General features: G+C 47.0%; 1 protein-coding gene across 3 annotated transcripts in view; it reads left to right on the forward strand.

Annotated features, from left to right (window-relative positions):
- EFNB3 (ephrin B3) overlaps positions 1-16,528 on the forward strand; it is a 58,894-nt gene that overhangs the window by 9,228 nt on the left and 33,138 nt on the right. Inside the window, exon 1 of one of the 3 annotated variants that reach the window (XM_053262245.1) lies at positions 10,979-11,059. The exons of the other annotated variants lie outside the window; for them this stretch is intronic. Coding sequence (XP_053118220.1) covers positions 11,046-11,059 — 14 coding nt within the window. The 5' untranslated portion in view covers positions 10,979-11,045. Of the gene's footprint in view, positions 1-10,978; positions 11,060-16,528 lie in introns of those variants that run through there. 3 annotated transcript variants of the gene reach the window in all.

Below are 16,528 nucleotides of genomic sequence, written 5' to 3' on the forward strand. Positions count from 1 at the left end.
AGGGCACAGCAGACTCAGACCTGCTTGAGCACTTGCTACCAGCAACTGGCCCAGCAGAGGAAGTGACCTTACTCTTAGGAAAGGGCCACACCCTCTCCTGGAGATTGAGGCCAAATAAAACTTATTTTACTCACGAGGAGTCTGGTTGTTGGTCCTCCTCCTCGCGAGGAGATCCCTCCGTTGGATGCTTTCTGGCTGCGAGGCGAGGACTTTGGTGCTGTTGGTTGAGTTCCTCACAGGCATAACTATGCTGCAGTTCTGGGGAGACCAACCGGGGTCCTAGTGGGTCCGGGGGGCTTTGGTTACCCCCATTGTCTGAGCTGGACTTGGGGAGGTGAGGGTGGCCAGAGAGCAATGGGCTTCCCTTGAGGGGCTGTCTGGAGGAGGCCCCGGTGTCCCCCTCTTGGAGGAGGGTCGGGGGCTTTGGGGGCTTTGTGAAGAGGGTCTCCCTCGGGTGGCTGTTCTGAGAGGGGTTCTTGCCCCCCTGTGGGTGCTGGTGTCTCCGAGGCCTCATTGCCTGCTGCAGGTTCGTGGACCCCCCCCCCCAGTCATCTTGCTCAGAGAACTCCTTGAAGGGGGCTCTGATTCCACATAGGGTCCCCCCCCTTTTTTTTACTTTTTTCAGAAAGTAGGTCTTTCGGTGGTAACTGGTTTTTAGTTGATTGTTCTATGTGGGCCAGTTTTAACCGGTGAAGCTGTTAAAGGCACAGGTTTGTTTATAAGCTCTTTTGGATTTGTGTGCTGCTGTACCAGGGATTGGGAACATAGAAACCTGCCTTGTACCGATGTCAGTCCCTTGGTCCTGCTAGCTCAGTATTGTCTGCACACTGACTGGCAAGGTTTTAGGCAGGAGTCTCTCCCATCCCTACCTGGAGATGCTGCCAAGGATTGAACTTGGGACCTCCTACATGCAAGCAGATGCTCTTCCATTGAGCTACGGAAAAGGGAAAAGCGACATTAAAGTCAACTTTCCTTCCAACAGCAGGCGGCAAGTATGCCAACTAAAGCTACCTCACACTTCCTTCAATATCACACCTGTGTTGAGGTTTTTGCAATCTGTGAATTTATTTAAATGTAATCAATTAATTAGTGAATTAATTGGTTGACAAGCTTATTCTGAAGGTCAAATGTCCTTAGGAAAGTAATGCCTGTGCCTCTTTCATCCTGAGCTCAAAGCACACTCAGGATAGGAGGAGAAACATTTCCCCCCAGTGCTGAGCATATGGCACAAACTGTATCTTTGTATAAGGATGAGTGAGTCCAGTGAGATCTTTTCCTAAGTAAAGGATTTCTAATCCATTGTGTATCGCTTTTCTGCCATACACACACACACACACACACACACACACACACACACACACACACACCGTATTTTATGGACTATAAGACTCACTTTTTTCCTCGAAAAATATCCGCCAAAATTCAGAAGCGTCTTATATGTTTTAACAGTTTAATATGTTAAAACTCTGAAAAACTGGATTAAAATTAAGGTGCGTCTTATAGTCTGTAGTGTCTTATAGTCCGTAAAATACGGTACACATTTCCCCCCTCACAATTCACATTTAGCCCAAGAGAGAAGGTGACTTCCCCAAGTGAGAAAACAGGGAAGCTAACTCAGCTTCTCCTGTATCCAGACTCAACCCTTTGTTCTCCTCAACACAATTTGAATTGCAATTCAAATTTTACACGTTTTTAAAAGTGTGAAACCCAGGTGCAGGTATCACACATGGCAATTGTCAGTATGTTTCTCTGTGTATACCTGTGATGTACACCCTGGGGAAGCCAGAGGCTACATCTATACACGAGGCATTCTAGAGGTGTGATGAACACACGTGACAATCACCACACTGTGTACATGCTTTTTCCTACACAGAGGTGCTCTTGGCCACCACTCTGAGAGATCTTCTGCATCATCTTATTTCCCCGCTTTTTAAATGGTGGTGGTTTATTCGGGACTAGCAACCATTTCCACGTTCTGTACTCTGTCATGAAGAGTGATCAAAATCCAAGCTTCACCCATAAGCATGAATTAGGAAAGCTGAGATACCATCACTTTAGCCACCTATAGCTTTGGTACAGCCACAGGTCCTAAGCTTAGTCCCTGGCACCTCCACTTATAGAGGCCAGCCAGGCTGGGAAAGAACCTCTCTCTGAATTAGAGCAGCTGCCAGCCAGAGAGAACCACAGTGTGGTCCAGAGAGGCCACGGGCCTGACACGAGCACTTCCAGAATTCAGGTTATTTTAGTGCAGAAAATTCTTATTTATTTATTTTTTAAGGATCAGTGAACATTGCCAAATGTGGGTTGAGTTAACATAAGAACAGCCCTGCTGGATCAGGCCCAAGGCCCATCTAGTCCAGCATCCTGTTTCGCACAGTGGCCCACCAGATGCCGCCAGAAGCCACAGACAGGAGTTGAGGGTGTGCCCTATCACCTGCCATTACTCCCCTGCAACTGGTACTCAGAGGCATCCTGACTTTGAGGCTGGAGGTGGCCCACAGCCCTCCGACTAGTAGCCATTGATAGACCTTTCCTCCATGAAGTCATCCAAACCCCTCTTAAAGCCATCCAGGTTGTTGGCTGTCACCACATCCTGTGGCAGAGAGTTCCACAAGTGGATCACGTGTTGTGTGAAAAAGTACCTCCGTTTGTTGGTCCTAGACCTCCTGGCAATCAATTTCATGGAGTGACCCCTGGTTCTAGTGTTGTGTGAGAGGGAAAATAATTTCTCTCTCTCCACTTTCTCCACACCATGCATGATTTTATAGACCTCTATCATGTCTGCCTGCAGTCGTCTTTTTTCTAAACTAAATAGCCCCAGGTGTTGTAGTCTTGCCTCATAAGAAAGGTGCTCTAGGCCCCTGATCATCTTGGTTGCCCTCTTCTTTACCTTCTCCAGTTCAACAATGTCCTTTTTAAGATGTGGTGACCAGAATTGTACGCAATACTCCAAGTGTGGTCCCACCATAGTTTTGTATAAGGGCATTATAATGTTAGCCATTTTATTTTCAATCCCCTTTGCTTGTGTTTGCGTAGAATACCGGGCAACAGCCGCCTCATCTACCACTGCAATGACTGAGAAAAGTTGCAGAAGATCTTTTGATGGAATTTGTGCTTGGATCTGTTCTAGTGTGTGAATGTGGATGAAGAGCTCTGCCAGAGAGCCCTGTCATGTTTTGTCACACACACACACAAGTTGTTCTGTCAGCTCATCCCATTTGGCACAGATGTGTCTTCCTCCTGAAATAGTGGGAATTTGTGTGCTTGTTTCCTCTGCTGTTGGCCTCTTTCTGGTATCCTCCCAAGAGCATCATCTTAGAGCATCTTTTACTAGGCCATCATGGGAAATGTAATGCAAATTTACACTACAAACTTATGTCTGCACTATTCCAGTTTAACCATCATAGCTTTCGCCCAAAGAATCCTGGGAATTTGCAATTTGATGGGATCGCTTCCTAGAATTCGCTGGGGACGGGAAACGATGATTAGATCCAAGAGTGCCAGAAAGGAAAGGCCATTGGTTTGGCCGAACTTGGGGAGGCCAAAGCTCAGGAGCAGAGCTTGTACTTGGCTTGCAGAAGATACCAGGTTTAATCCCTGGCATCTCCAGTTAAAAAGATCTTGAGTAGTTGATGCAGGGCAAGACCCCTGTGGGACTCTAGAGAGCTTTTGCCGTCAGAATAGATTGTGCTGGGTTGGATGGGCCGTGTACTGACTCTGCATAAGGCAGCTTCATAGGTTCTCAAACATGGCACCTGTTGTGTACTTCAGCAGGCAAATTGCTCTATCTAGGTCAGGGGTCCCCAGCATTTGGCCATTGTGGCTGAGATGGTGGGAGATGTCGTCCAGCCACATCTGGGAACCCAAGGTTGGGGATTTCTGCTCAAGGTAATTCAGAGCTAGAGAATTATTTTAAGAGGTTGGTAGCAGAGAATAAGGAATGGCTCAAGTATTCACATCTTTCCATAGCCGTGTGAGCCGTCTCAACTGGAGAGTTCTTTGTGCAAACCACCAGCTGAGAAGCGATGGACCCGTCTGTGTGAACGTTCTCTCAGAAACAGGTGCCAGCTCTATATCTACCCAGGCCCCATGGGTAGATCTGTAAATGCATTTGCAATAAAAATGACAGCGCACTCTGTCATGATAAACTGTAGCCATAACTGTGATTGGACCAACCTGTGAGTGTAGGAAAGAGGACGTCTGCAAACTATAAGGTGTTCTGTAAGCATGGTGGGCTCCTCTGTTCCAGTGGATAAAGTTCTGAGTAACTAGAAAGGTAGCTTCCATTTCCCTGTTGTCTCTGAAGCTGATGCAACAAAAGCTACATGTATCTTACCTGTGCTGGCAGTTCAGAAATCTGCAAACCAGCCAAAAAGCAGAGGTAGAACAGAGGATAGGCTCTTTTCAAAACATGTTCTTTATCTGGAGTTGCCTGTGATGCCTTGGCAAATGGATGTCAAGTTGCCTAAGGTGTTTGTCTTTATCTCTGTTGGGCCATTCTGCGTGCAGGAGAATGTTTTCTTCACACCCACCCTTTCTCTGAAACTTGCTGTTTCTGAAATGTATGAATCCTATTTCTTGAGTGCGACGGAGTTCTTAGAGTAACTGTAGCTTCTGTTTTGGCAGGGATGTAATGATACAGCAAGGTTTTGTTTTCTTGAAATAGAAATGCCACCTTTGTGGAACTCACTTGACCTTCCCCCTTAAGAGGAACCTCTGGCTGTGGCGGTCCTTGGGTCTTTCCTCCTCGCTGCGTGTGGCTGACTATAATTTGTCCTGATCATAGCCTTATCGTCTTCTCTTCTGCCAACTAATCTCATAGAAATGATTTGGGCGTGATACAACCTGCCCTGGTGTATCTGCGGGGTCAGGTTGGATGACCTTTACCATCTTTCACAGACCTGTAATTGTTTAATACTGTAATCTTACAAAAGCCACTGAAAGGCTGTGCCATTTTCAAAATGGCTTTCTCCCCACCACCCTCATAAACACGCATTAAATATTCTGAAATTCTACAAGTGGTGTCTTTCTATTTAAATCTCCCAGAATTAACAATTCTGGTTTGTTGGGTCTCTCCGCCGCCCCCCCCCCCCGCAATTAATCATTTCTGATAAATTATAAACATAGAATTCAGACATCTCACCACCTAATGACGCAGCGGGGGAAATGACTTGACTAGCAAGCCAGAGGTTGCCAGGTTCGAATCCCCGCTGGTATGTTTCCCAGACTATAGGAAACACTTAGATCAGGCAGCAGTGCTATAGGAAGATGCTGAAAGTCATCATTTCATACTGCATGGGTGGAGGCAATAGTAAACCTCCATTGTGTGGTCACCAGGAGTCGACACCGACTCGATGGCACACCTTACCTTTACATCAGTTACAAGAGAGAGGAGGTTACTTAAGATCTATCTACAGTGGTTCTTCCATTTCCCAGAACAGACATCTGCATTCAGTGGTTCCACGGCTAACTGCTGGAACATGTGAACTAGAGTATCTCATGCATATGCAGAATGCCTTTGCCTCACTACTACTGAGCACTCACAACCTGTTTTTGTATGCACAAGATTTTGGGGATAGGGCTTCCAAAGCAAAAAGCACAGACCCAAACTCTGGCACTGCTAGTCCAGACACTGAAGAAGCACTGAATCTGATCTTTCCAGAAAGATGAAAAGTGTCCTCATTTGTAGAAACTTGTACATATTCAGCTCCCCACCACCACTCCAATCCCTCAGGCCACTGGGATAAATGAGATATTTGAATATTAGAGCAATGTGTTTTCTCTCTGGAGCAATTGAGCAAAACCGGTTTTGCCTCCTGGTTTTAAAAAAACAGTCTTCCAAATTTCGACAGGGTCTCTCCTCAGATGCCTCTTTGGCCCAATGTGTGGATGTCTCTGCAGCAAGAAGTTTTTTCGCAAGCCTTGGAGTATCTTTCTGAAGATTGCATTGTCATCGTAGGTGTCAGAAATTTTGTGTGTGTGTGTTGTTGTTTTTTACAAATCCCTGTCTCCACATTGGTTATTACTGTGGCAGCATTTTGAGATTGATCCTAGTGTTAATTTGCTGTTCCAAAACATTACGTAGAACTGCATTTTAGAGTTGCCATGCAGCCCACAGTCTATGCTAGGGATTATTAGGAAAGGAACTGGAAATAAACCTGCCACATTTGTGCTGTATATGCTGTTACACACACACATGGTGTGGCCACCTCATGTTCAAAAAGAATATTGTTGTGATGGGGAAAGGGGTGCCACCAGAATGATCAAGAGGCTGGAGCACCTTCCATACAAGAAAAGACGGAAGCATTTATAACTTTTTAGTTTAGAAACAAATACAGCTAAGGCGAGACGTGATCCAGATTTTAAAAATTATCTGCACTATGGAGAAAGTGAAAAGAGAGATTTTTGTTTTCTGTCTCTCCTAATATTTAGAATGCAGTGGTCATCCCGTGACATTGAACGGCAATAGCTTCAGCACAGGCAAAAGAGTATTTCATCACTCAGCACAGAATTAACGTATGGACTTCGCTGGCACAGGATGTGGTGTTGACCAGTGACTAAAACGGCTCTAAAAGGGGATTAGATGAATTTAAGGAGGATGTGGTCTCTCAATAGCTTTAGTCAGGATAGCTCAATGGCACCTATAGGTTGTTATATGAAGTTGCCTTTTACTGAGTCAGACCCTTGGTCCATCTAGTGCAGTATTGTCTACACTGACTGGCAGCTCTTCTCTAGGGCTTCAGTCAAGGGTCTTCTCCAGCCCTATCCGGACATGCTGCCGGGAGTTGAAACTGGGACCTTCTGCATGCATCCACCTGTGAGCTACAGTGCCTTCCCTCTCTCTCCCTCACTGAGCTACTGCAGTGTGTCACTGAACACCAGGGACTAGAGGAACTCTAGGGGAGAGCTATTCATAACCTGTTTGTAAGCTTTGTGGAAACCTCTGGTTGGCCACTAGCAAGATGTAGTCTTGATGGACCTTGTGCTCTGATCCAACAAGGCTCCTCTGAAGTTCTTATGTTGACCCCAACCTGGAGAAATGCACCCCTCCTGAAACCTTTGCAGATTTAGACAAGGGGACACCACGCCACCGTACAGTCATCCGGCTTCTCATCCATTTTCAGTAGCTTCACTCATTGAGCCAGTATGATTGATTGACTAATCTTTTAATCACAAGCTAAAATGGGCCTCCAGCCAGTCCTGTTAACCAAGGGATAAGAAAGCCAGATAGTAGATCTGTTTTAAAAAGACAAACTTGGAGTTGGTTGTCAGGCCCAGTTTTGAGATTTTGAGCATGTGCTAGGCAAGGCTGCATAGCAAGACACACACTCAGAAGAGAGCTGGTTTAAACAAGGCCTCTGGTCTTCTTTTTGTTTCTCTTGGCTAGTGAGTTTGATGCTTTCTAGGAAAAATAATCCCAAGTGCCAGGCACAAACACACTCCACTAATTAACACAAGACATGCTCCACCAGGAAATTCTCCTGCACAGGCTCAGTGTAAATCAGGGGTTCCTAACCTTGAGCCCCCAGATGTTGCTGGACTCGCAACTCCCATCGTCTGGGAGCTGTAGTGCAGAAACGTCTGGGAGCCCAAGGTTGGGAACCCCTGATTTACACAGAGAGCTGTGCAGGAGCATGCAGCTCTCTTTTCAGTGTGGCTTGTGCAGGAGAACGTCCTGGTGGAGCTGATCCTAAATCACATCCTTTGGTCTCTTATTCTCCTGACTGCTGCCCTTTAATTACATCTAAATTTCCTTCTTCACAGTAGGGCCACCCTCTGATGTTTGCCTCAAGGAATGAAGATTCCACCACACCAACACTAAGCAACCTGTTTCTGGCTTCTGGTCGTTTTGCAGTTAGTACTTCCTAAGGTTAATCTGAAATTTGATTTGGTTTTCTTGGCCGCAGTTTAATGCCGTTCTTTCTCGTCCTGCTTATGGTGGATGTGGAAGCCAAATGACCCCTGCCTTCTTTAAAGGGGCCTTTTGTGCTCTTGAAGATTGCTATCAACTCCCCTGTCAGCCTCCCCCTTTCCAAGCTAAACAAATTCAACGCCTTCCATCCTTTGGCACTTGCCATCATCTCCAGACCTCTAAACTATCTGGGGAGGGGAGTCTCTTTCTATTCTTTCCTATTTTTCTACAATGAATCATAACCAAGTCTCTTCTTGCAGATGTTTTCACAGGGGCTAGAAACTTTAATGGCATTATGCTTTAGAGGAACGGTTCTGTAATTCCAGATGATCAGGAGGTTTCCTTTTTAGGTAGGTTTTCACGAGCAGCTTAGCATATTCCTGTCGTTATGATCCACAAATCTCTGCGGACAGTGCCCCTGTTCCAGCAGACTTGCACTACATCTGCTCGCAAGGGAAACTTTCCCCCCCTGTACGTGGTTGTCGTGCTTCCTCCCTCTTTGGATGGTAAAGAATATTCCCCTTTGGTCCATAATTTATAGCTCTGTAGTACCTAGCAGAACAAAAGGGTAGCATCCGATTGGCACAGGTTAGAGAAGAAGAGCCAATGAAGAAAATCTCTTGTAACGGTTTCACTTCTGAATAAGTCATTTCTTTCTTTCCTAAGCAGAGCTTCCACCAAAAGAAGAGCGTTTTCAAATGTATACTACAACGAGCTCCGTGGTGGCTGGAGCACCAATAATGTGCTTCAGGTGGAGCGCATCTGCTTGCAGGTGTCACAGAAAGCACATGAAGGTTGACGTGTGACCGTAAATCCACCTTCCTGTACAGCCCTCAACTGCTTTTAAAAACTGGTTTCCTGCCCATTTAAAACCGCATTACGTTGATTCACTCTGCCCCTTGCACACACGAGCAGTGCAAAAGACACTATAAGGCACTTTTTAAAAGGGTTCGTTTAAAGATCCCTTTGGATGCCGTATTCCGTGTTCTGTTTATGAAGATCATATTTTGGTTCTTGTCAGGACTTTTGGCTTAGGACCATGTGGAAATTGCAATAACTGTGAGTCATCATGTTCTACAGAGAGGTTTTTGTGTGTGGGGGGGAGGAATGGTTTTCTTTCTCTTTCTTTCCTTCTTAACATGAGTGATTATATGTCCTTCCTACCACCATGTTCATACTTAAATATCTGCTGATGCGCCCAGTAAATCTAAGCTCCCCCCTTTTATTAAAATCGACAGTTAGGTATCCTGGAGCCAGAAAAGGCTCAGCTGTCTTTGCAACGGCGTCTCTAAAGAATTCTCTGCTTACGACGTTGAAATTCCTGATAAAATTAAGGTAGCAAATAATTGAACGCCCCTAATCGCACTCGGCAAAGACGTTACTGGTGTGACCTTCGCATACACGTCCTGCCAAATCAGAGGAAGAAGATCTTTCTTGCTCTTCCTCTCTGTCCTCCACAAGGCCATCCCAAGGCATTTCGGTGCCCCAGGCAGAAAATCTAAATGTCGCCTTGCCTCCTGCTAATTAATGTGAGGCCATGCTGAATGCACAGTCCCTGTTCATTTCAGTGGTGCTTCCACATGATAACTTGATGTTCGCCCTGGATTGCATTGTCTATTAATTAGTGGAGGAAGGGGTGAAATTTTGGATTTTTTGCTCATAGCTGGCCCTGAATAGAGAGCAAGTACATGTGGCAGAAAGTTGTTCACAGATTACTCAAGTTAGCTAGCCAAGCCGCCGCAAGGGAAAATGGAAATCCTCCACAGGGCACGCACATTTCGCTTTTGAAATTCAGTGTCACCATGTATGGTGGTGGTCACTAGCTTAGAGTCTTTTTGAAAGGATTAGACACATCCGTGGAGGACCCGTAATGATTAAGAACAGAGCCTACACGTTCATAGGCAATATATCTCTCTTGGATCACCAGAAGATGCGGGTAACCCACAAGGTTGACTGTCTCCATCATGATCTGCCCATGAGCTCCCAGAGCGATCTGACGGGCCACCGGAGACACTGTGTTGGGTAATGCTGTTCTGAACAAGGCAATTCTTATGTGCACGCCTGATATGTTTTAGGAGGGGTCCCCCTCCTTTAAACCCCAAACATGGCAGTTGAACCCAAAGCAGCATCTTATTCATTATTTATTTATTCGCAAAAAAATTCTGTGCAAAAGTAGCTACCAAAAATGCACATCACACACACACACACACACCCTGCAATTTAAATGAAATTATAAAACCAACCCGATACAATCGTATCAATCGAAACCAGCAGCCGAGGCCTCGCTGAAAAAGCTGAACTATATTTATCTAAGAGCTTGTTGGAGAAAGGATTAACCAAATTCATCTGCCGATTCATCCAAAGGGAAATTCGAGTGGGTGCTTCTCCATTCCACCCAATTCCCTGTGCCTTCGTTGAGGCGGCTCTTTGTGCCCCAGAGGACGTGAAGGGGGAGGACACCAAATCATATCCATTTTCATGGGCTCCAGTGAATAGCCTTAGCTCAAATTAAGCCTCTAAAACCAGGCTTCCACTGCCCGCTCCACTTGGGTTCACCGAGTGAGCTGGATTACCAGTTTTCCTCTCCTAGTCATCTTTTGGGGAACAAATAATTTCTGCATTGTGTCCAATTGGTCAATCATCACCTATTGTGTAGGAAGAATGGGGGAAAGGGGGCCCTTATTTGTACTGTAATATTTCCCCCCCTCGCTTTTCATCAGTTCTCGCTCTGTCTCCCTGTTCTCCCTCCTCCCAACCTTTGTGTGATTCAAGAGCCCCTTGGAAACCGAAGCAGGAAGGGGGTTGGTGAAGTGCCAACGTGTCACCTGTGCAACATGCATCTAGCAAAAGAGCGAAGGCCCAACCGCCGATCAATGCTGCCGAGGCACTTAGAAATCAGTCCCCTCTTGTTAAATCAACAGGCAACTGTTCAGGAGCCGTGCAATTTGCCACACTAATCTACACGGTCTTGTGCGCGTTCCGGCAACAGATCGGTGGATGCGCCTGTGAAACCGGGACCGGGAAGGCCACCATTTGGAAAGCGGGGTGGGAAACGTGAGGGCGCGAGGCTTTTAGCCCACAACAGGACGCTTCTGGTTCTGGTTAATGTAGCATAGAAAGTAGAAGACTGCGAATGTTCAGTCAAAGGTACATTCCCGCCAGTGTGGGCTTTGTGTTTGAGTAACAGTCATAGGAGGAAAGCAGAACTCAGTGAACATGTCTCCCACGGAAATGGCTTCACGGATGCAGGGTTAGTTCAGAATTGCCAACCATCCAGGTTTGGGGCTGGACAGTTCAGCAATGGCATAGGATTGCCCAGGAAACATTCGAATCATTTCCAAGATCCTCGGGGTCCGAAACTGTGTATCGATAATCGGGATCGATCATCCAGTTGCATTTAATTTAGGAGTGGGTTGCTACAAGATGGGCTCCGTAAAACCTTTATGTCCAGGCCTGGCTGCTACCATTAGGCAGGATGAGGCGGCAGATTTTGAGTACCATCAAAAGGCAGCAGATTATCAATTATTTAGTTTATTAATCTTATGTTTACGACCCCGGGGGGGTGCTATTTGGACTTTTCTGCCTCAGGCGCCAAAATACCTGGTGCCGTCTCTGCTTCTATCAAAGAGAGGGGAAGGGGATGTGGAAAGGCTCCACGAGGCCAGGGATCCTGGCTCTGCCTCAGAAGGTAGTCCAGAGAATACACAGTGAGCCTTCCTGAGGTAATTTTTGCTGACAAGCAGACAGGGCTAGCTGGTGGTGCTCTTGTTAATTAGGTCATGAACAATTTGGAACAGTTTGGTGTTAAAAATGTTATGCGAGAGACCATTCGAGAAGAGTTTATTCTGAATGAGGAGGGTTTTTTTTTAATGAAATGTGGATCCAGGCACTGCTGTTCTGTATCTGCTTCCCCCTATGATAGCAAAGCATGAAACTTGCAGGGGGGAAAGGTGTGTGTGTGTGTGTGTGTACACATGCACACGCACACACACGCACACATATATATACACACACACACATGTGTGTGTGTTGTGTTTGTGTGTGTGTTATCTTTGTGCAAGATTTTTTTTTTTTAAACTTTCAGAGTTGGCAGCTGTGAGTTAAAGCTCAACACATTCTTGGAGCAGGTCTGGCCCAGGACATCTTGATGCCTGAGGTGAAATATCACAATGACATCCTCCCTTCTAGAATAGCCAGACCTTGGAATTTGACCTGAAGTCTCAGGGCTTTAGCATCTTCTCAGGGTCTCTGTAGCAGGAGTACAATTTCGGGGTAAAAAGCTAAACTCACGAAGGGGACAAACGTTCCCCCCCTGAATGGCTTGGGGGCTTTTGCTGTTAGCTTGAAGGTTTCTAGAAGGTTCTCTACCCTGCTCTCTCAGGAATTGCCGGGCTTTGCCCCACATAAGCCACATGCTTCTGGAAGGGTCTCCTGTGCCGGTTTCCTGGACATGCACACAAGAAACCTTTACTGGGATACAAACCATGCCACAGAGCATCCTTCCGTATGCTGCGCAATCCCTGAAGTTCTAGAGGAAGAAACCCCCGGACCACAAGCGGTGAGGGGGAAGGCTCTCTGGGCCCCCCGTGGTCCATGGGGTAACTAAATCACATTAACTCCCCAAGCTACTCTTGGGGAATTCTATGGTTCTTCCAGGAGAAAAGCAGTGGTAATGTGCTGGTGTGAACACTCAGGACCAACCCCTGAATAACCAGAGGGTTACAATGATGGAAGTGAATGGGGTGGTGGTGGGGAGGAACGCAATAGGCCCTGCAGAATGGAATTCATCCACCTGCTCTCTTAAACCATGCTCTGAATTCGGATTACAGGTTTGAAATGGTCCATTTATTTCCACTCTAAAATGCATCAGTCCCCGCTATCTTCAATGGACAGTGGGTGACCAGGCAACCAATAATTTGCAGACGGAATCGATACGGATCTGTGTGCTGAGGTACTTCACATGTCAGCCCATCTCGGCAAATGTGTTCGCAAGCAGGGTGGGGTGAGGGGGGTTCCCTTTTCTAGAAAGCTCATCTGGTAGGGGGAAGAGGAAGGCGCATTGATGCAGGCATTAATGTGGGCCTAGCTCTAAACAGCATTGCTCCACCCTGGAGCTTGGCAGAGCTTGAATAGTTGAGAAGATCTCAGAACGAACATAGGAATCTGCCTTATACTGAGACAGACCCTTGGTCCATCTAGCTCAGTATTGTCTACCCGGATTGGCAGCGGCTTCTCCAAGATTATAGGCAGAAGTCTCTCTCAGCCCTATCTGGAGACACTAGGGATGGAACTTGGAACCATCTGCATGCAGATGCTCTTCCCAGAGTGGTCCCATCCCCTCAGGGGAATATCTTATCTTACAGTGCTCACGTGTGGTCTCCCATTCAAATGCAAACCAGGGCAGACCCTACTTAGCAAAGGGGAGAATTCATGCTTGCTACCACCAGACCAGCTCTCCTCCCCAAAGAGGTAAAGCATTTTGGTATTCAACCTAAACAGATCAAGGAGGAATTCATATTATTTCATTATATTTATCCCCCTTCCAGATGCTCAAGGCCCCCCAACAAATTAATTTTTCAGCATAACAATCTGAAACACCACAAAAATAACTAAGAACACAATTCAATATGCAGTAAGAACAATTCCAGCTGTAAATTAGGGTTTAACAATGGATTTAAACTTCCCAGACAATCACCTGCTTTTGCAAAAAAAGTAGACTGCAGTTCTCTGCCTGGCACCCACTGCACTGTTGACTTTCTTCATACCTCTGGCGAACCTTCCTGCTAACTGCTGCCCTAATACAACCATTACCTTTTTTACAGGAACAAGGGGGGGAGAACCAGGACTCTTAAGCTGACATGCAGATGAACAAAGTTGCACTCTAGTGCAAGAAGATTGTGTTGCTGCACCAGCGTGGTGTAGTGGTTAGAGTGCTGGACTAGGACCGGGGAGACCCGAGTTCAAATCCCCTTTCAGCCATGAGACTTGCTGGGTGACTCTGGGCCAGTCACTTCTCTCTCAGCCTAGCCTACTTCACAGGGTTGTTATGAAAGAAAAACTTAAGTATGTAGTACACCGCTCTGGGCTCCTTGGAGGAAGAGCGGGATATAAATGTAATAATAATAATAATAAAGATAACAGATTTTTTAAGCTGCACTTATGCACAAAGGTTCCCTGCAATACACGTGAGGTGTTCCATGGATTGCAACCCATTGCTGAGCTAGCACAAGGATCTTTGTGTTAGTGCAATACTCGTCTGGAACCCAAGCTTCAGACTTAGCGCAACTAGCAGGTCTCCTTTAATCTGGATGTCAGCCTTTGTGTGTGTATTCACATTCCACGCTCCCATGACTGCACCATGCATATGTGGGGTCTGGTAATGGACACAGGATGTATAATTTAGCATCCTAAGAATTTCCCCCGCCGCCCCCCCCTTGTTCTTTTATCATATGGCTGTGGAGATAGGTTTGAAGACATGTGGACAATGCTGGGCAAAATTTCAGAAGCCAGGGTAGGCTAAGCAGGACTTCCAGGGGCCTGAAGGAGGAATGGGGCTTGCCCTGCAAAATTCCTTCCAGCAGAAGACATTACGCAAAATAAGCAGATATGTGCAAATGTGTGTAATTTGCATATTGTACACCGACTGCTGAATCCAGCTTTTCTAGGTGCAGAATCAGGATATTATATAGGGGAGAGTTTAAACTGCCCTGATATAATGTGTGGAAACTAAATCCATTTGTTCACACCAGGTGTCAGGAACTGGACACTGCCAAATCTGGCCCCAGGGGAGTGCTGGCTGGTCCCTCCAATTGCCAACCTAGGGGCAACAAAGGTGATCAGAGGATAGTTAGGGGGTGGAGGATGACGTGCTAGCCTATCACCCCACACTCATTTCTCAAAGGAAACCTGGTTGCTGGCCAGAGCAGAAGCCAGTTAGCCATCATTTTGGAAGGGGGAAGGTGGAGGTGGGGAGAACAACATTCCACTATTTCTTGCTCAGCTACTTCTTGAAGTCTGCCAAAGTGTTCAGTCTCTGATTTTGCAAAGTGTGAACTTTGCCTCTAGGCTACCCCCCCCCGCCCCGCCACCACCTTCCCTTCTGCAACCAGGTCCACAACTGCATTTTCTTTCTTTCCTGCCAGGATCTGTGCATTTTGCAAAGTGTTATCATCACATCCACGCCCCTGCTCTCAAGATGAGGCATGTCCACCTCCCCGCAATCTGCTTCCTAGAACCCTTCATCATGGCTTTAACCTCTTAAGGGCTTAAAGCCGCACAGAAAGCAAGGAAGGTGCGTGCCAGGGATGCCACCCAGGCTGCCCGAGAACTGGGAGAGGGCTTTGAAACATCGCCACACTGGCAAGCTGGGCCCAGTGGATTTCTTGAGACGCCTTTGCACCCTCCTCCCCTGCTTTCTTGCTGCTGACTGAGCCCTCCGATTTGGTGTTCTTCTTGCTCATTGTCCATCCCAGACCTTTCCTTTCCTGTTCTCCTTCAGCTGTGCAGGAGAATGCCCTATTGGATGGTGCCCATGGACAAGCCTCCATTAAATAAGGCAGGGTGAAAGGAGAGGGACTTGTGCAAGTCCTACTGGCCAGTGCCTGTGACAAACTGGATCTGTCTCTCTCCTACTCTGGCACTTTTAATGATGCCTAAACCCCACTGCCTCAGGCCCTCACCTCACTTCACTTCCTGGTAGGGCTGTCTCTACCTCTGTTGTAGGTGGCACACCTTCCGGAGCAGGGAGCATGTCGTGTGTCTGCGGTGTGTGCCGCCTAGTGCTGCACAAACAGTGATTTTAAAGAGAGCCTGCGCTACTGAGATATAGAATGCCCCAAGTTTCATACTCAGTCGGAGAGGGACCCAAGTGAAATTAAATAGGATCAGAGTGTTTGTGTGAATCTGGACACACCTGTATTTGCTGGGCCCAATGCATCGTGCTCAGGGAGTCTTGAGAAGCAGCTTGGACAGGTCTGCACTGAAGAGAGGTGGTGCAGCTGGGTGAAGGGTAGAATAGAGCCTCGGTCTGAGGAATGCAGAGCCTAGGTTTGGAGAACAGCTTTGGACTGCTGAGTGTGAGTGTGTTCAAGAGGCCCAGCAGCAACACACGCCCTTAAGCCCATCTGTCTTTTCCATTGGAAGGCTCCATGGAATAGGGCATGCACAGAAGAAATGTTGGGAATGTGGCCTCAGGAGCAAGTGTGGAGGTGAGGAGGTCAGTTCAGCCTGGAAAATCCCAGGGATTTTGCACAGGTGTGCGAGAATGTGCAGCAGGACAAAGCGAAGGAAGGGGCGATGCTGTACTCCCTGCTCAGTTGCTGGCAGCCTTGGAACGGAGTCAACGGTGATGAAATTACTGGAACGAGAAGCCGGAGGGAAGTGCAGCCTAGTGGACTAGGTTTAGCGCTTCAGGAGCATGAGATGAGAGTCAGGACTTCTGGATGCTCTGCCAGAGCAGTTCTGTTAGGAGACCAAGGCAAGGGATGTGGGGAGTCAGGAGGCCGAGGGTCTCTAAGAGGGGGACTGAGTTCTGCGGGTGATGGCATGCGCTGTGAGGAGACAGAAGAGCGGGTTCTTAGGAAGAGGGAAGCAGAGCTTATTCTGGGATCTTGGGCA

Source organism: Hemicordylus capensis, chromosome 6 (genome assembly GCF_027244095.1).
Source record: "Hemicordylus capensis ecotype Gifberg chromosome 6, rHemCap1.1.pri, whole genome shotgun sequence".
In the NCBI taxonomy this organism is placed as follows: Eukaryota; Metazoa; Chordata; class Lepidosauria; order Squamata; family Cordylidae; genus Hemicordylus; species Hemicordylus capensis.